Genomic DNA, 20,171 nt, shown 5'->3' with positions numbered 1-20,171 from the left:
CCTAAAAATACCCCAAGTTCTTGATAATATGCTTTTACACTTTTAAAGTATAATTAAAATCTCAGAATTTTACTGTAAAATCTGCAACAAGAAAGCAATAGATAGAATTTTTTAGTTTCCCTTTGACCATCCTCCAAGGTAATCACAGATAGCAGGTTGATATGTAGTCTTCCAGACCTTTTACTATGTATTTTCAAATATAATATTATAGGTAAAATCCTATTATAACAAGTTTGTTTATAAAAATACTTCCAAGGGATTATTATCAAGAAGTATTTGTTGGGATACAATAATAGTAAAACCAATGTTTTAGGGAACTGTCCCTAAAGTGTGCTACTACAGGATTCAAACTCCCTCCCTGGAAGTCATGTGTATCTTTTAGGACATGCATATTATAGCCATCACACACTATTTCAATCACCTTTCATTCAAATAGTCTCAAAAGATAAAACAAGATAGCTACATGAAACTTCAAATTGGGCTTTTTATTTCTACTGGAAAATTATAACAATATCCCTCAATTTAGTACTTTCCTTCAGTGTTATAGTTCTTTATCTCTCTGGTCAAAATTATGAAAATATTTTTCTTCAGACTAAATAAACTGTAACAAAATTCACTGTCCTAGTTCAGAGTTAGTGGCAAGGAACACAAACCACATCCTTAACCTTGTGAAAGGGTGCTTACTTTACCTGAAACTACTTACTCTATGATTATCTCAGGAAATCTAGAACTTTTCTTTGTTCACACAGTAGGTAATTCAGCAGGAGGGAGCTTACCTGGTTCCAAAGGAATCTGACAGCCTCTTCTTGTACAAATTTTTTAACACGTTCTTCATCTCTTTCTTTTCGTAATCTACGATAATTCAAAATCCATTACTGATACAAGAAAGGGTGCTTTGAATTGTACTTCTTGTTATGACGAATAAACATATACATTGTAAAGAGATTAATATTCTAATAACAGTCCTTTCCACTTTTAGAATATCTAAGTGAAACTTTAGTTTTAAGCTATGACTCAACATAGAAGGCAAATAAGATGTGACTGAAATTCAGATTATACTGGTTCTACAAAGGATTGCCAGTAATGAAAAATAAAATATTAAATGGCTCTTTATCTGGCCTCAATTTCCCAGCCAAACACACCAAAGAGGCAGGAGCTGCAGAAAGGATCAGGACCACAGCTTGAAACACCCTCTTCTAAGAGACTAGTAGGACTAATCACACCAAATTTCACATCTCTGTTTGCCTCCTGACATATTCCTTGCTATCAACAGACCTTCCCCTCATTCATTAAAGTTTTCACTCTGCGCTCACTGTCCTTAAACTAGTCAGAAACCTAAGGTTCTCTTAGCTGTTCATTATCTCTTAAACTGTCACCCCATTTTGTTCTGAACCTCTGATCTACTTTCTCTAGCCCCCCAAAGCCCTCCTACTGTGCCATGTGGGACTCCCGAATTATAATCAGCAAACTCCCAGATACACTCAACCACCGTAGCTCTCTCAAGTGGCAGCTACTTTTTTCACTCATACATCAGGGTTAGCACGTTGCTTGTCACTGCTGTTTACAAATGAGTCTTAACCTTCCTCCTTCAAGAACTCCAGCCATCCTGCTAAATTTCCCAAAACTCTTTTTCAAGTACTGACCTCCCACTATCGGTCCCCATTCACTGAAGGCTCAGCACTAGTCTTTTTCTCTGCCCTGTTCCCCTTGTCATTTCTGGAGCTCTTGACATTCACATGGACGCTCTATCTAACAATAATCCACCCCTCATCACTCATCCTCAGTCACACTCTAGACCCAAGCATTTTTTTTTTAACATTTTTATTGGAGTATAATTGCTTTACAATGTTGTATTAGCTTCTGCTGTATAACAAAGTGAATCAGCTATACATATACATATATCCCCGTATCTCCTCCCACCCTCCCTATCCCACCCCTCTAGGTGGACACAAAGCACCGAGCTGATCTCCCTGTGCTATGTGGCTGCTTCCCACTAGCTATCTAGTCTACATTTGGCAGTGTATTAGCTCAAGCATTTTGACTGCACCATTTTCGAAAATGATTTCAAGCACCAACACAAACCACTACGTCCAATCCTCCCAGTTCACTTGTTCTTGCCATAATCTGCAACAACCTGGACAACCAATCCTCATCTATGACCACCAAACACATGACCCCTTTCTCTTGCTTTTCCTTCTACCTCGTTTAAATTCTGAGATCCATCATTATAATCATTCCCCTCCCAAATGTCGTCAGCTCCTTGGCCCTTCCCTCTCTCCCCTACCATGTTCACCTGGAAAAAAACCCACTCCTGGCTGAACCATGTCCAAAATCAGAATGGAAGAGCTGAGAGTTGTTGATGAAAATCATACAGTCTGACCTATCGTTTTGCACTTTAAGTTTTTCCTCACCCTGTCCAGTTATCCTCCTCCATTCCCCTTATAAGTTCACTTTTGAGGTGAATACCCCACACCTCATACCTCTCTTAAACCTCCCACATCCTCACCCCTCTCCTCACTTCCAAGTGCTGACCGCATCTTGAATGTTATTGGAAAAGGAGAAACAACCATCAGACAGGACTTCCCTATCCCCCACCTTCAAACCTACCGCCTTACCTGCTCCTACTTCAGGCTACTCCCTCCACTTGTGCACTGGACCTCTTCTTCTCTCACCTTCTCAAGAACCTCCATCCTGCACTTCTTCTTTCTTTGCTCTGCACTATCAGTTCTTCCTTCCTTATAGAATCATTTCCATCAACACATACACCTACTCTATATCTCCCATCTTTAAAAAAGAATCTTAAGTCCAGATTCTCCTCCGGCAACCACTTACTCTCTTCTCTTCCTCACATCAACACTTCCCAAAAGTTGGCTACCCTCACTCTTCACCTCGCATTCACTACTCAATCCTTTCCAAACTGCCTTCATCCCACTACCCACTGAAGCTGCTCTTAAGAAGCTCATTGGGCAGGAAAAGGTTAACTCAACAGGACTAGGGTGTTTGAACCCCGCACATTCTAAAGACAGGACTAGCCTTGACCAGCTCCTAAGAGATACCCTCCAAGCCCTTGGAATATCCTGCCTGATAAGAGTATCTTTGTACATCTGGGACCTTGGTTTATGCTAACAGTGTACTTTCTGGTGAATACCTGTTTTGTTCACCTGAGACCCTGGGCCACAATGTATCAGTTTGACCTTGGGTGGGGGCTGAGGTCTGAGGAGTTAAGGTCAGTCACATGGGCACTCAATGCCTAGGTGACTGACCCCCAATAAAAACCCTGGATGCCAAGGCTCAAGTGAGCCTCCCTTGAGGTTCACATACTTCACATGTGTTGTCACACATCGTTGCCAGGAGAATCGAGCCCCATGTGTACAACTGCACTGGAAGAAGACAACTAGAAGCTTGTACTTGGTCTCTCCTGAACTCTGCCCTGTGTGTCTTTTTCCTTGGCTGATTGTAATCTATATCCTTTCACTCTAATAAACCATAATCATGAACACAAAGAATAGCTTTCTTGAGTCCTGTGAGTCCATTTTGCAAATCATCAAACCTGAGGATAGTCTTGGGGACCCTCAACACAGTCACCAATAACCTCCATCTGCTGAATCTAACACACAGTTCTCTGTCCTCTTACAGCACCTCTCTTCTCTCCTGAAACACTTCCCTGTTGGAGCTGGGAAACACACTCTCCCAGTTCTCCTACCACTCTAGCTGTCCCTCCTCAGTCTCTTTTATTGCTTCCTCCTCTCCCACCTGATAGTATTAATAAATACTGTTGGTTACAATACTAATACTCAGAATAAATCTATGCAATCCTAATTTTCCTGAGTTGACAGTCATGAAAACATGTGAGCCATGGAATGAAAAAATAATTTCCACCATAGCCCCCAAATTTTAGCCCCATTTAAGTCCCTGCTATTTTCTTTAATTCTTATGTCACCTACTGGGTTCTATGTAGACTTTCTCATCTTCTCATTTTTATACTTAAAATTCAGTTTTTCTACATTTTCTGTACCTTCCGTGTTTAGGTATACAGATGTCCATAAGGCATGCATTCATTCAAAATTTACTGCTATGCTGCATCTATGTTCCAATTGCTGTACTAGAGATGAAGATGCATATGGCAGTCCCTGCACTCAAGATGCTTTCAGTATATTGTAGGAGACAAACCAAGAGTGGCAACATGGTATGGAAAGTGTCCCGGCCACAAAAGCAGTGATTCAGTGTTCTGAATCAATGCTAAGAATCTGACACTCCCAAACCAACAAAACAGCACCCAAACTGTAAAAGTCCTAAACAGGGACTTTTCACCCACCTCCTTATTTCATCAGTTAAGCAGACAATGTGCTCCTGCATCCGGCGCAGCCGGATTTCATAGCGTACATCTTTAGCTTGTGGGTTGTAGTTTCTGGCATAAAAGCCCCGCCAATAGGCCTGAAGCTTGGTGGCTGCTTCATTCAATTTCTGAAGGGCAACTTTATTTTGTCCCAAAGTAACAGATCTGTGGGTTAAAACCCTGCAAGGAAGTTTCTCTGAAGCTGTTTGAGACATGGTTTCTTCACTGTCTGGCTGCGTATGGAAGACATTGTGTCCAACTGACTCAGGAAAAGATGTAAGACTGTGGGTGTCATCCTTTTTGACGGTATTGGTTACTGTTGGCTCAGAACAAGGTAATAGCCCATCTTTCTCATTTACCTCTGTACTGATAGCACTTTTTGTCATCTCAACAGAATTCTCATTTGCAGCCCAAAAAGCCTTTTCCCCTTCCTTATCAGAGCCGCTGTTTTCCGGACATTTCACAGATTCATCTGCAGCACCATCATCTTCTAGGCCCAAGTTAATGTCTTGCAGCCTCAGCTCAACTGTAGGTGATACTGGAGAGAGTCCTGACGCAACTGGCATAAAAGTAGACTCTGAAGAGAGAAGACTACAGTTTAACTTGTCTTCATCTGTCTGGATGTCTTCCAGGTGCAGGTCATTTCGAGAATATCTTGTAGTGTGTACAGAGGCTGGAAAGTTATTCTTAACAGCATATAAATGGTCATCATTACTGCTTATCCCAACCCAAGAATTGACCTGGATGACGGGTTCTAAAAGAATCAACAGAACATCATTTAAAACATTAAATATTTAAAGAGGTGTTTTTTCAGTTGGATCCTTTTAATGAACTCTAATCCCTGAAATATAGTAAAGTGCAATGAAATGCTTTCAGTAATTTCCTCCAATATGCGTAAAACACCAAACCAAATATTTTTAAGAAAATGAATTCTTGCAATGGTCATAAGAATAATCAAAGTACCAGGCTTCTTCAAAAGGTAGCAGTCCTCTGAACATTTTCAGAAATTAGACATATAGTAGTTATATATGTCTATCTGTGTATATACATATAAGATCCAAATGTTCACTTAAGCTAACAAGTAAAAAATTATGAAAACATGTACTTTTTTTGTTTGATGATACCAAACAGATCAAACAACTTGGAGAAAAAGGATCAGAGATCAATTAACTTCTTACCACTTTCCTGGACTACCTGGCAATCTTGAATGGGGCTGGAATGCTCCGGTACAAGGGATGCCCTTGTTTCAACAGGAGCAAGAGAAGACGACTCTTCATTTTGGCTCTGGTTCATCAACTGCCTCTGGTGAAACCTAAAAATCAGTAACATCTGATGTGATTTAACGCAAACCAAAAACAGAAAGCTTTTTCTGCTTCCTTTGAAGGGTAACACTGTCAAAAAGGTAGAAGGTTACAAGTTTTCAAAGTATATACCTTTGAAAGGCAAGAATATAAAATGGGAAAAAGACAGTCTCTTCAGCAAGTGTTGCTGGGAAAGTTGGACAGCTGCATGTAAATCAATGAAGTTAGAACACACCCTCCTCACAGGGGAATTCCCTGGTCGTCCAGTGGTCCCTCCACGCTCTCACTGCCGAGCACCCAGGTTGGATCCCTGGTCGGGGAACTAAAATCCCACAAGCTGCTCAGCACAGCCAAAAAACAAAAAACAAACAAAAAAAGAACACACCCTCACACCACGCACAAAAATAAACTCAAAATGGCTTAAAGACTTAAACATAAGACAAGACACCATAAAACTCCTAGAAGAAAGCATAGGCAAAACATTCTCTGACATAAATCATACCAATATTTTCTTAGGTCAGTCTCCCAAGGCAATAGAAATAAAAACAAAAATAAAAAAATGGGGGGCTTCCCTGGTGGCACAGTGGTTAAGAATCTGCCTGCCAATGCAAAGGACATGGGTTCAAGCCCTGACCCAGGAAGATCCCACATGCCGCGAAGAAACTAAGCCCATGCACCACAACTACTGAGCCTGAGCTCTAGAGCCCGCAAGCCACAACTACTGAGCCCACGTGCCACAACTACTGAAGCCTGCACGCCTAGAGCCCGTGCTCCACAACAAGAGAAGCCACGACAATGAGAAGCCCGTGTATGGCAACAAAGAGTAGCCCCCGCTCACCGCAACTAGAGAAAGCCTGCTCACAGCAACGAAGACCCAACACAGCCAAAAATTTTAAAATTAATTAATTAATTAATTATTTTTAAAAGCCATTAAAAAAAAGGGACCTAATCAAACCTACAAGCTTTTGCACAGCAAAGAAAACCATAAAAAAAAAAAAACAACAACAACAAAAGAAAAGACAACCTACAAACTGGGAGAAAATATTTGCAAATGATGCGGCTGACAAGGGCTTAATCTCCAAAATATACAAACAGTTCATACAACTCAACAACAAAAAAACAACCAACCCAATCGAAAAATGGGCAGAAGACCTTAACAGACATTTCTCCAAAGAGGACATACAGATGGACAGTAGGCACATGAAAAGATGCTCAACATCACTAATTATTAGAGAAATGCAAATCAAAACTACAACGAGGTACCACTTCACATGGGTCAGAATGGCCATCATCAAAAGTCTACAAATAACAGGGACTTCCCTGGTGGTCCACTGGTTAAGAATCCACCTTCCAATGAAGGGGATAGGGGTTCAATCCCTGGTTGGGGAACTAAGATCCCACATGCCACGGGGCAACTAAGCCCATGCGCCACAACTACTGGGCCCTCGCGCTCTAGAGCCTGTGTGCCACAACTAGAGAGAAGCCCAAGCACTGCAACTAGAGAAGCCTACGCACCACAACGAAGACCCCGCGTGCCGCAACTAAGAACCAATGCAGCCAAATAATAAAATTTAAAATAATAATAAAATTAAATTTAAAATTTTTTTTAATTTTTTTAAAAAGTCTACAAATGACAAATGCTGGAGAGGGTATGGAGAAAAGGGACCCCTCCTACACTGTTGGTGGGAATGTAAATTGGTGCAGCCACTATGGAAAACAGTATGGAAGTTCCTCAGAAAACTAAAAATAGAATTACCATATGATCCAGCAATCCCACTCCTGAGCATATACCCAGACAAAACTATAATTCAAAAAGATACATGTACCCCTTGTTTATAGCAGCACTATTTACAATAGCCAAAACATGGAAACAACCTGAATGTCCATTGACAGATGAATGGATAAAGAAGATGGGGTACATATACACAATGGAATACTACTCACCCATAAAAAAGAATGAAATAATGCCATTTGCAGCAACACGGATGCAACTAGAGATTATCATACTGAAGTATGTCAGAAAGAGAAAGACATACATATGATATCACTTGTATGTGGAATCTAAAATATGGCACAAAAGAACCTATCTACAAAACAGAAACAGACTCACAGACATAGAGAACAGACTTGTGGTTGCCAAGGGGGAGGAGGGGAGGGAGAGGGACGGACTGGGAGTTTGGGGTTGGTAGATGCAAACCATTATATTTAGAATGGATAAACAACAAGGTCCTACTGTACAGCACAGGGAACTATATCCAGTCTCCTGGGATAAACCATAATGGAAAAGAATATAAAAAAAAGAATGTCTATATGTGTATAACTGAGTCACTGTGCTGTACAGCAGAGATTGACACAACATTGTAAATCAACTCTACTTCAATAAAATAATTTAAAAAAGAAAAGCAGAAAGTATATACCTTTAATAACCCCCAAATTACAAAGTCTCATTTAAAAGCACTGGATAGAAAAGGTTAAGAAACTTATTTTTAAATCACATAGTCAGACACCATCATATGCATATACACGCACAAACCTTCAAAGGCAGGATCTCTGATAAAAGAAGTGACCACTAAATGCTTCTAGCTATACTTTTTTTTTTGGCCGCGCTGCACGGCTTGTGGGATCTTAGTTCCCCAACCAGGGATTGAACCTGGGCCCTCCCCAGTGAAAGTGTGGAGTCTTAACCACTGGACCGCCAGGCAATTCCCAAACTATACTTCGGGTTTTTTGGGGGGTTTTTTAAAATTTTTATTTATGTTTGGCTGAGTTGGGTCTTCCTTGCCGCGTGCGGGCTTTCTCTAGTTACAGCGAGCGGGGGCTACTCTTCGTTGCGGTGCACAGGCTTCTCACTGTGGTGGCTTCTCTTGCTGCGACGCACGGGCTTAGTTGCTCTGCGGCATGTGGGATCTTCTCGGACCAGGGATCGAACCCACATCCCCTGCACTGGCAGGCTTCTTAATGTTAGTATTTTAAAACCCATATGAAACACCCACATTAAGGGACAAACGCAGTTTTTTAAAATCCCACTCTCCCATGCTGCTTGGCTCTCCGCACTGAAGAAATGATTAGCAATGCAGTTGCTGGGGAGCAAACTGGACTGCACTGCAAGGTTCGGTTCCCCTACAGAACTGCTGCAGTGACCAGTGGCCCAAGTGCCCAGAAATGTGGGCCGCAGCACCCGCCTCAGTCCTACTAACCCTGCAGGAAAGAGTCAGAGGTATTTTCACTTGTGAATTCATCAGCCACTACAGATAAATGCGCTCACCTCTGCTTGCTCAGAATCTTCTCTAGTTTGGCATCCTCTGCAGTTTGAAGACCCAGCGTAGAAGTGAGAGGACAGACTGTAGCCAGATACTGGACAAGCTGGATGTGCTGGCCAGGCCGATACGCTCTCCCCTTGCCTTGACTATACAGCCATTCAGCTTTTAAACTGGAATTGAGGGACATAAAGAAGAAGGGATGGCACTAGGGTAGACAAGATACATTTTTAAGCAATAATGACTCTTCCTTCTTAATGTACCTTTATAGCATCCTTGGATATTATTCATAAATAAAATTCACTCAAGTTAAAAAGAAAATCTATCCTTCTGATTCATTCTCCTTATTATTACAATGTTTTAAACCTTTTTTCTTGCTTAGGAGCACTTCCAAAGATTTGTACTAATGGCTCCAAATATTGTAAAATTATTTTCAAAGAAGCAATGAATAGTCCCTCCATTCACTATCAAACTGAAGTACCTAAATACATAAATTGTGTTTAAATCCATTAGTTCATAATGATAGTTTTTTTTTTTAAAGCTAATTGGTCACAGCTGAAGGATGCTAGTGAACTACCAACTCATTATTTTTAAAAACTGGTAAATAAAGGAGACAAATTAAATATTATTAATTCTACCTTTCCTATATAAACTATACCAATGACCAAATAGTTACTTCATAGAAGTATTCCAGCTAATAAAAAAATTAATGATAGAATTAAAATTTCACCATTTTGCAACTCTCAATGAATTAATGGATTTAGGCACTGATCATTAATAGCTACGCCTAACACAAGAGACAACCAGACACTACGTGCCTCTCAATAGAACCCGCAAAGTAGTCCTTCCCCCAACAAAAATCGGATCAAACCTCCATATCCAACTACCAATTTACAGGAAATACAGAAGGAGAGGAGTATGCCAAAGGACATGGAGACACAGCAATTGGCAAAATAAGCACAGTGGGACACTCTATAGGACAAATAATCTGATTTCTTCAACAACCAAAAAAAGAGAAAAGAAAGCAAAGAAAATAAAAAGAGGAGGGACCCATAGAGAGATTTGAGAGCATCATCTTGGACCTCCAGCCAAGTCGAGCCTTCAAAAGACTCCTGCCCCCTGTGATCTCACCACAAGATCCCAAGTGAAAACTACCCAATCAGCACAGCCAACCCATGGAGCATGCAATGACAATACATTTTTAAAACACTGAAAAAGAGAGCAGGAAAGAAATTTATTTAATATATCAACCAATTACAATGTATGGCCTTATTTGGATCCTGTTTCCAAAAATCCATTACAAAACTGCATTTATGAGGACTACTGGAAATGTAAGCACTTAACTAATATCTGGTGTTATTATGGAATTATTGTTAAATTTTTTGATAAGTGATAATAGTATTGTAGTTATTTCTTTAAGAGTCCTTATCTTTTAGAGATGAAATTATATGTAATCTGAGACTTGTTTCAAAATAATACAGGAAAAGGGGGCGTGGGTGAAGGTATAGATGAACAAAGTTGGCCATGAATTGAAAACTGCTGAAGTTGGGTGACAGATTCATGGCAGGTCATTACACTACTGTTTACTTTTGTAATATGTTTGAATTTCTTTTTAATTAACATGCTTTTGCCTCAATTTTATCATTCTCAAATCTGCCCATCAACTTGAAGTTAAAGTTGCATCATTTTGGCATACTTTGTTTCTCTGTACACCATTTAACTCAGCATTGCAAATAGTTTGAAAATCACTTCCAATCCACAACCATTTTCTTCAATCTTCATATTAAGGTATCCACATTAGGCAAAAAACTGTATAGTCCAAAACTGTTAAGCCACCCCAGATGTATTATAGACTGAAAAGAAAACGGTTCTTTTGATAGCTGGTTAAATAGTGCAGAAGAGTCTTGGTGCAGTAAAATGAGTTTAGTTTTCTATGATGTGCCAGTGTCACAAGAAAGGAGAAACTGTTTTCTGACAATGAGATATAAAGTATGCCAAACTGATTAACTGAAGTCATGTAACAATAAAAATTTTAATACACTTAATAAAAATAATTAGAAGTATTTCTTCCATAGACACATTCCTGTGGATTAAATAAAGCTCATTCAGAATCTTCATGAACTCTACTCTAAGTTTCCATAAGTTCTCCTGCCAAGCAAATGGTTTGTTGAGAGGCTGTCCCTAAAAAAGGTCCATTAATAGAGGACAATTCCCAACTTTAATAATAGCTAGCAAGCGACATTTCCAGGTTATAGATGGTCTGTAGTTTGGGAGGAAAGAAAAGCGAAAGTAAAAGGATACAGAAGGAGGCTCAGGTATTCCACAGTTTAAGTGTGTGAGGTGAACTACAAACTGTGGAGTATCAACTACTGTAAGATCTGTTTTTCTGCCTTTGCTTCACATTCATCAATAAACACACCATTACACAAGTTTATTAATCCATACAATATTTTCTTAGGTAAAAAAAACTCTCTGCCCATTCAAAGACAAAATTAAAATTAAATCATCTCTAACATATTAATTTCAAATCACTGGAATATGACTTTTCTCTTGAAATTAAAGGAACAGTCTACATTTTATAACAGGGATAGCAACTACTGAGAGAATTTAAAACTGCTTTTTCACCTAATTAAAAAAAAAAAAGGAATAATGTCTGAAATGATATCTGGTGTTTGCTTTTAAAATATCCTAACCAAAAAAAAAGTGTGGGATAGATGAAATGAGATTGGCAAAATGTTGATAACTGTTGAAGCCACATGGTGGGTATTTAGGTGTTCATTATGTTACCCTACTTCTGTATATATTTTAAACATCCTTTCAAAAAAAGAAACATCTCCAAAATTCTGCTCCCTAAGTTCTGATCTGTAAGCAACAGAGGTGTAGCTTGGTACTAGGTCCTATAAACAGTAAAACAGAGATTGAAAACAAATTCAGAAAGAACTCCAAATACTGAGGTGTTACACAAAGGTCCTTCCCCAGGTGTGCTTCTCTCTGAGAAAGCCCTCAGCCAAAGCACCACAGCGGTGGGTGACTGCTCAAGTTACTTTTTTGGGTGACACACACACTCAAGATCGGGTTACCCAAGGTCATCAGGGAACTTGGGATACTTTTCATCATGGAGAAAAAATTTAACTTGGTTGTTCTTAGCAAATAACAGGCTGGGTAGATACAAAAACTAGAAATTCCTTCCTGCCTATCCTTCAGGGCTATTCCAAGGTTGACCAGGAAAATGCTGGAACACTACTCAGGCTACCCACTGATTTTTCAGTCAATAGCTCTCCCTTAGAATACTTCCTCCCTCCAAGACAAAATACTTCCAGAGTTGTTTTAAAACATGGGAGCACTGTTTACAGACTACACAGTTGTCTCAGACATCAACTGCAGCAGCATTTTTCTCAACCACCTAGGTTCTTTGGTTTGAATAGAACTCTATTTACCCACTCTTCTATGCACTGACATTTGGGTTGTTTCCCAATTGTCCCACATAGCTCCCAAATGTTTGGAGCTATTATGAATAAGGCTGCTACGAACATGCTTATATACATGTTTTTTGGTAGACATAAGCACCTATTTCTCTAGGGTATATACCAGAAACCAAACTGCTGGGTCATAGTGAATCTATAAGTTCAACTTCAGTAAATACTGCCAGTTTTTCAAAATGGCTGCACCATTTACACTCCTAGAACAGTGTATGAGAGTTCCAATTGTTCTACATACTCATCAATACTTAGTATTGTCCATCCTTTTAACTTTAGCTACTCTGGTGGGAGCTGGTTGATTTGAAGCCTCCATAATAAACAAGGAAAAAAATAATCTTTCTGAATTATCAAAAAAATCAATATAGTGGTTATTTCTAGTGGGGAGGGGAGTTATGATGAGAGTGGGGCAAAGGAGATCTCTGGAGTGCTGGTTTTGTTCTAGTCTTATTTTCAGTGATGATTATATGGGTATTTTTAAATATTACGTTTGAACTATTTCTGAATTATATCATACTGTGCAATTTTTTTTTAATGTGGGGGGAAAAGGAATCTGTCTGAGAAAGGGTTGCTATTATGCTACACTCCCACCTCTTCCTTCCTCCCATACTTTAGTGTAGAATAACCCCACAGAGAGAGAGAGGCTACCCAAGTAAAAGTCCACTCTTCCCTACCTCCTGAAGAATCTGTAATTAAACATCTACAAAACATTATAGAGAAAGTTCCAAAAAAATACAAATTCACCTTAAAGTCACTTGGGTTAAAACCATTTCCACAGTATAGAAACATAGCCTTTGCATTATTATTCATCTATTCAACAGATATCTTCTGCTTTTTAACACTAGCTTTAGTTTCTACAAAACTCTTCAATCCCCAGTCCCTATCCTTAAGTAATAATGACAGTTATCATTTATTAAGCAACTACTGTCTGACCAGTATTATGCTATATCCATTATCTTTAGTTCTCATAGCATCCTTGAAAGCTAGGTAGTTTCAGCCACATTTTACAGATGAGAAAACTAAGGCTCAGAGAAGTTATGGAACTTGTCCAGGCCACATTGCTAATGGGCGGCAGGGAAAGATGTGAAGCTTTCTCTTGTCTCTCCTGACCAGGTCTCATTCTCTTCCCAGGTCTCTCTTTATACCAAACCCTTACCTCTGCCCATCTCACCATGCTGCTGCCATATATGAAAATGTTGCCAGTCCTACTCCCACAGAGAAATCTGATAACGTCTTTCTTTCTATTAAAGGAAGATCCAGAGAAGATAATCCAAGTAAACCCATATTCCAGCTTTAGAATTACCCACAGTTTGAAATAAAATAAGGTATCTGAATACAAAGCAACACTCACTGCAGGAAAAAGGAAAAGCCACACTTTTTTGTAGGCAAACCAGAGCTGACATACGTCCCGCACCCTACACCAGCACCACCACTATGTAGTTCCTGGTTGCCATTCCTCACTGCCCCACACCCTGTACAGCAACTAGATGAAATAGCAGGGAGAAAGAAAAGGAAAACCCTGTCAGTAATCTACCATTCCTTCTCCCGTCGGGAAACCCCTCAAGCGACTATCAATCTGTAGAACAGAAGGACAAAAACAGCGAGGAAGAATGTATGTGTTGAGTCCATGAATGCAGGGGTGTATGCAGTGAAAGGAAGAAGAGAAATGAGGCAGAGTGAAGAGAATTAAGTCATCTTGACTCTCACTATCCTCTCTAAATCCACCCCTTCTTGTCCACAACCTAGTTCCTTACCTCCCCTAAAGCTCTGATTCTACTGATCGTGTGCCAGCGTCCAGAAGACCCCATCATGCAGGGGTCCCAGCTCCAAGCTGCAGAAACCGTCAAAGACCTAGAGAAGGGGGAGTTCCCACTTCTGCTGTTTCACAGGTAGAAGGTGAGGACCCATCAGCATGTCTGCTACCAGTTCCAAATTGGAACTCTGCATGCATTTTCCCAAGGTCACTGTTATAAAGAGTAGTTGGGTACTAAGGTATTATTAATACTGCCTTTACAATATGATGGACAGAAGCTTTTGTGGGATTGATCTGAAATTCTACACAGCATCTATAACACGGTTTCTATATAGAAATGCTCCAAGCCCCAAACAATCGATTAACAAAAGAATTTTTAGAAATCAATTTGTTGTATCTTGGGCAAGAAGTTAAACTCACTAGCCCCAACCTCTAAGGTTGATATTTATTTCTTATCCTTTTTTAGAAAGGATAAAAAATCCTAAATGAACAGCACAGAGTCTGCTATATGATGGTACGAATGATCTTAATTTCTAAATGCACATTTCAAGAAATATTCAGTTTATTAATCTGTAGTAAGCTAGAAATGGGCTTTTCAATTAACTTCCATGATAAATGTGATGTTACAGAGGTCACGTTCACCTTTCCTTCTGCGAAATCACATATCCATCTAGGACTCTGAGGTTTAAGCACCAGCTGACGATGTATGGCCGATAGTCGAACCCTGGAATGGAAGGTGTTGCCATCACACAAGGATTGTTCATGATCGACAACTGTTCCAGTTCAGTTAAAGATGCCAGAAAAGAGATCTGGAACAAAGGACATCTTTGATGAATGAAATGGACTACTCAGTGTCAAGCGCAGGGCTTCCACTGATTACAAATCTTTGGCAGTTTGAGAATGTAACAATTTCCCTCTTGTTTTGAAAAGTGACAAGTAACACTCTTATATTATCCACTGACTTCCAAAATTCCAACAATATGGCCATCTGTCCTTGCTGCACAAAGTCCCTTAGAAAGCACTGTTTCCTAGCAAAGAGAACCCTATTTTGAAAATATAACAGCAGCCAGAAAAAGGTGCACAGTGTACCTTATTAACCCTGTTAATGTACATGTCCCTCTACCAACAATTACTTCCCAATGGAGTGCTAAGTACAGCATTACAAATGAAATTGTCTTAATAACCCACTGACATTAAGTAAAAGTAGAAAGAAAAATAATGGTCTTCTAGAGCCAAGTGTTTCATCCTGATAACAGTTTCTTCCAAGATGTTCACAGTCTAAAGTGAGCTCACAAACCTTTCCTGCATCTCTCCTGACTTTCCAGCTTCCCAGATCCCATAAGATACCCTCAAATTTTACCTCATTTAAGTCCCGGATTTCATTTTCTGCCAAAGAAAGTATAGCAAGACATCTGGGTAGATAAGCAGGTGCCATTCTAAGAGAGGTGATGATATTTCCATGTAAAAGTAGGGTCTTGAAAGTAAAAAGAAAATGCATTACAAATGAAAAGATTACAAATAAATTGGTCTATTTTGATAAAACCAAAATGGTGTGTACAAACATGAAGTGATCTGTTTTATTTTACTTCTCATCACACACAAATCAAAGACTGTTAATGCTGTAAGGGTCCTATGTGGTCTTCTGGTCCAACTCTCCTTTTTCACATCCACATTCTAAGCTCAAGAAAGTTTAAAGACTTGTCCAAGAACATATGCTTAGTGTAGGCATGTTGTGAGATTTAAGTTATTAAAACTTGAGCAATTTCCAACATACTTGCTCATTTCCTTTTAAAACATCAAAACAGGGGGTGAGAAAAGTGAAAGAAAACATTCATTAAAACAATCAGGTATAAAGCAAATTTTCCAAGAGAGAGAGATAACCCACAAACCATAATTTGCAATTACATTCTCTTGGTAACTTAAAGCTTGAGGAAGGTTGAATGTGCTTAGAGATGGTGCTGACTCAAATTAAGTCAGCAACAATGAAGAATAAAGCAAATACTCCCAACACCCAGGATTTTTTTTTTTTTTTTTTGGCTGCATTGGGTCTTCATTGTTGCATGTAGGCTTTCTCTAGTTGCAGCGAGTGGGGGCTACTCTTCGTTGCAGTGCACAGGCTTCTCATTGTGGTGGCTTCTCTTGTTGCAGAGCACGGGCTCTAGGCACGCAGGCTTCAGTAGTTGTGGCTCTCAGGCTCTAAAGCACAGGCTCAGTAGTTGTGGCACAAGGTTTAGTTGCTCCAAGGCATGTGGGATCTTCCTGGACCAGGGATCAAACCCATGTCCCCTACATTGGCAGGTAGATTCTTAACCACTGCGCCAGCAGGGAAGTCCCAACACCCAGCATTCTGATAAGGTAATCATGCCTCCATTCCAGAAAAAAAAAGTTCAATCATTTTTAGTTCATTTGAATTCTCTTAGTATCTGGCTACATCAAATTGCTTAGAATAATTGTTGCTAAAAATGATTTCTGCTAACAATATAGTGAAATTTGAGCTAATAATACTGTTTCTAAGGTTAATGAATTCATCTGATGCTAATAATATCCAATGGAGCAAAAATATGGAAAAAGCCTACACATGTTGAAGCTGTGGTGCCAACTGTTACTTATTTCAGTGGTTCCCAACCTTTCGGCACCAGGGACCAGTTTTGTGGAAGACAATTTTTCCACAGACCAGGGTGGGGGTGGGGGGGGGTGGGCGGGATGGTTTGGGGATGATTCAAGCGCATTACATTTATTATGCACTTTCTGTTATTATTATGTTGTAATATATAATGAAATAATTATACAACTCACCATAATGCAGAATCAGTGGGAGCCCTGAGCTTGTTTTCACTTGCCACTCACTGATAGGGTTTTGATATGAGCCTGCAAGCAGTTGATTTATTATGGTCTCTGTGCAGTCAAACCCCTCTGCTAATGATAATCTGTATTTGCAGCCGCTCCCCAATGCTAGCATCACTGCCTCAGCTCCCCCTCAGATCATCAGGCATTAGATTCTCACAAGGAGCGTGCAACCTAGACCCCTCGCCTGAGCAGTTCACAGTAAGGTTCGCGCTCCTATGAGAATCTCATGCCACCGCTGATCTGTCAGGAGGCAGAGCTCAGGTGGTAATGCAAACGATGGGGAGCGGCTGTAAATACAGATGAAGCTTTGCTCGCTTACCTGTCGCTCACCTCCTGCTGTGCGGCCCGTTCCTAATGGCCCAGGGGTTGGGGACCCCTGACTTATTTGATTGCATTCCCCTCTATAAAAAGTGCTACAGGCCACAGATTTTTAAAATTAAAGTGAGGTTAATTTTGATAATTTAGTAATATCTATTACTAAAAAAATAGCAATCTTGAGTGTCAAAAAACAAAGTCAAGTTCAGGAATGTTTACTCTCAAGCCCACCAACATGTTATGTACTATATAACTGAAGCTGCTAACGTTGGCTGATTGGGCATGAAGGGAATTTCATCATGTCTGTTGGATGGTAAATAAGAATTAACCTTAACTACAACAACCAGTTTTAGTTAAAGTAAATCAATTATAGAAATTAACAACAAAAAGTTCCATACTTAATTTCTGGTACTCTAATAGAATTTTTATCATAATGAACACTATCTGTTCTTCATAACAGCAGGCTGATTTTAGATCAATTAGGTTACTTTCTCTTGGTATTTTAGTATAAAATTTCAGAAATGACATTGAAAACACACTTACCTTCAGTGATGCCAATTTAGATAGATCACCTATCTGGGGTATGTTATTGTCTGATAAATCGAGGTGTTGAAGAGCTGTGCAGCTATTGATTTGTTCCATGGCCTATTACAAGAAAAGGATCACATTATTTCATGCGCATGAAATCAAAAAATGAAATTCTTCCCTACTTCCTGTGGCTGAGCCTCTTGCCTCCTCTGCACATTATCAGAAGCAGAGGAGCAGGGCTTAGCAAGAGAAAAAAGAGGCAGTGCCAACAGAATCTGGCATATTGCTATATAGCTAGTTTCTACCTTCATTATGTCTCTAAGAGTAGAGTCAGATATTTACAGCTTAAAGAAACTTTTAGTGATGACACGTGACAGTTGGTATAACATAGAGTTTACAAGTTAACAATGGAGCCAAACTGCCTGGATTCAAATCCTGGCTCTGCAACTTCCTGACTGTGTGACCTTAGGCAAGTTACTCAACTTCTCTGTACTTCAGTTTCCTCATCTATATAATAAGCATAAAGACTGTACCTACCTTATTGGCTGTCATGAGATTGAATAAGTTAAAACAGTTAAGGTGGTTAGAATAGTACTTAGCATATAGTACATACTCAATAAAAGTCAGTTATCATCATTTAATCCAGTTCCCTTACCTAGCATATCAAAAAATAAGACAGAAATATTTATTAACTTACCCCAAATTATAGAGCAACTAAGTGGTAGAAGCAGGACTAGAATCCAGATCTCCTGACTTTTAAAACAGTATATTCTCCACTGTACCATTAAACATGTACATAAAGCTTAATTCAGCATGAATTTTCAAAATGAGATTTTCTTTTTCTGTTTATGTTAACTGAAATTACCTCTGGGGAATGGGAGTGGATACTTTCACTTTTTATTCTATTTATTTCTATACTGCTTAAATTTCTTTTTTCACAGCAAATACTTTTGTGAAGTAAAAAAACAAAAACAAAAAACCTAATTACTTAAAAAAAAAGAAAGAAAGAAAGAAAGAAACAATTCACCTTGAGATTATTTCCTGTCAAATTCAGCCATTCCAAATGTACTAGCTCCTTTAGGCCTTCCACACAGCCAATGCTATTATGAGGCAAATTAAAGAAACAATTCACCTTGAGATTATTTCCTGCCAAATTCAGCCATTCCAAATGTACTAGCTCCTTTAGGCCTTCCACATAGCCAATGCTATTATGAGGCAAATTAAAGAAACAATTCACCTTGAGATTATTTCCTGCCAAATTCAGCCATTCCAAATGTACTAGCTCCTTTAGGCCTTCCACATAGCCAATGCTATTATGAGGCAAATTTAACACCCGGAGTTGGGTCAGTTTGGCCACACCCATCATGCGCACCAGCCGATTATTAGCCACTGACAACTGTGTAAAGAAAACATACCATTATTCTTAGGAGTAAAATATAAATATTACTTTCACATTAGGGTGGTTAAAAAGATTTATTTATATGGCCCAACATTCCCAAATATACAAACCCAATTTGTACTTTTCACATATATTGTCTAAAAATTCTGCAGTGCAACTATTAGCTTGTTGTTGTTGTCATTCCTAAGCAGTGGAAAATACAGATAAAGCTGAGCAATCAGACCTCCTCCAACTACTAAAAGAAAACATCTTTAACACAGCAACTAGTTGAGAATGTAAACTCTACAATAACAGAGTCCTTTCACTATCTCCATCAAAATCTAGAACAGTACCAGACACATAAGGGCCTAATAAACATTTGTTGAAGGAATGAATTAATCAACTCTTTACCCCCACCATGAAATAAAAGGTTATCTTAACAACACAATATTTTGCCAACATAAAATGTTTTCTTTTTTAACAAATGCTCTTTTTTCTAGTCTACTCTAAAGGTAGCAAAAATGTGTTCATCTTCAGGAGAAATTTTAAAAGCATCACTTAATAATCATCATGTAAAAATTAATTTTTTCTTAAATTATTTTATTCATTTATTAAATAAATTTATTTTAGTTATTAAAAGTTTTAAAAATTTAAGGCAATATTTACTGCTTTCTAGGCTTGCAGAGTTACTTTTTGTTATCTTACTCTTTTATTTTGTATAATAATAAACTGGTCTTACATAGCTATTTCCCCCACATAGCAATACCTACCTGTATTAAACGTTTGCATTTCTCAAGATTTTCCAATTTAATAATCTGATTTTTATCTAGAATCAAAGTATGAATATCAACTTCATAGGGTAAGTTTGGACTTAATTTCTGTAGCCCCTGTCCTGACCAATTGACCACTGATCCTTGAAAAGAGAAGGGAAACTGTTAGAAAACACAACTACAACAGCTGAGCATAGGGATAAAATTATA

The 20,171-nt window shown here is 38.9% G+C and overlaps 1 protein-coding gene across 5 annotated transcripts in view; it reads right to left on the bottom strand.

The window, feature by feature from the left end:
• CEP97 (centrosomal protein 97) overlaps window positions 1–20,171 on the bottom strand; it is a 53,412-nt gene that overhangs the window by 14,027 nt on the left and 19,214 nt on the right. For 4 of the 5 annotated variants that reach the window (XM_082392075.1, XM_082392078.1, XM_082392076.1 and 1 more), the window contains 9 exons: window positions 19,962–20,104; window positions 18,841–19,209; window positions 17,829–17,930; window positions 15,484–15,597; window positions 14,766–14,932; window positions 8,903–9,067; window positions 5,515–5,648; window positions 4,316–5,090; window positions 777–852 (listed from right to left, as the gene is read on the bottom strand). In XM_082392075.1, coding sequence (XP_082248201.1) covers window positions 777–852; window positions 4,316–5,090; window positions 5,515–5,648; window positions 8,903–9,067; window positions 14,766–14,932; window positions 15,484–15,597; window positions 17,829–17,930; window positions 18,841–19,209; window positions 19,962–20,104 — 2,045 coding nt within the window. The remainder of the gene's footprint in view (window positions 1–776; window positions 853–4,315; window positions 5,091–5,514; window positions 5,649–8,902; window positions 9,068–14,765; window positions 14,933–15,483; window positions 15,598–17,828; window positions 17,931–18,840; window positions 19,210–19,961; window positions 20,105–20,171) is intronic. The other variant, XM_082392079.1, reaches the window with a different exon arrangement.

This window comes from Balaenoptera borealis (genome assembly GCF_965194805.1).
Source record: "Balaenoptera borealis genome assembly, chromosome: 5".
Taxonomy (NCBI): Eukaryota; Metazoa; Chordata; class Mammalia; order Artiodactyla; family Balaenopteridae; genus Balaenoptera; species Balaenoptera borealis.
The sequence above is the reverse complement of the archived record's forward strand: the minus strand, read 5'-3'. Positions and strand labels throughout refer to the sequence as shown.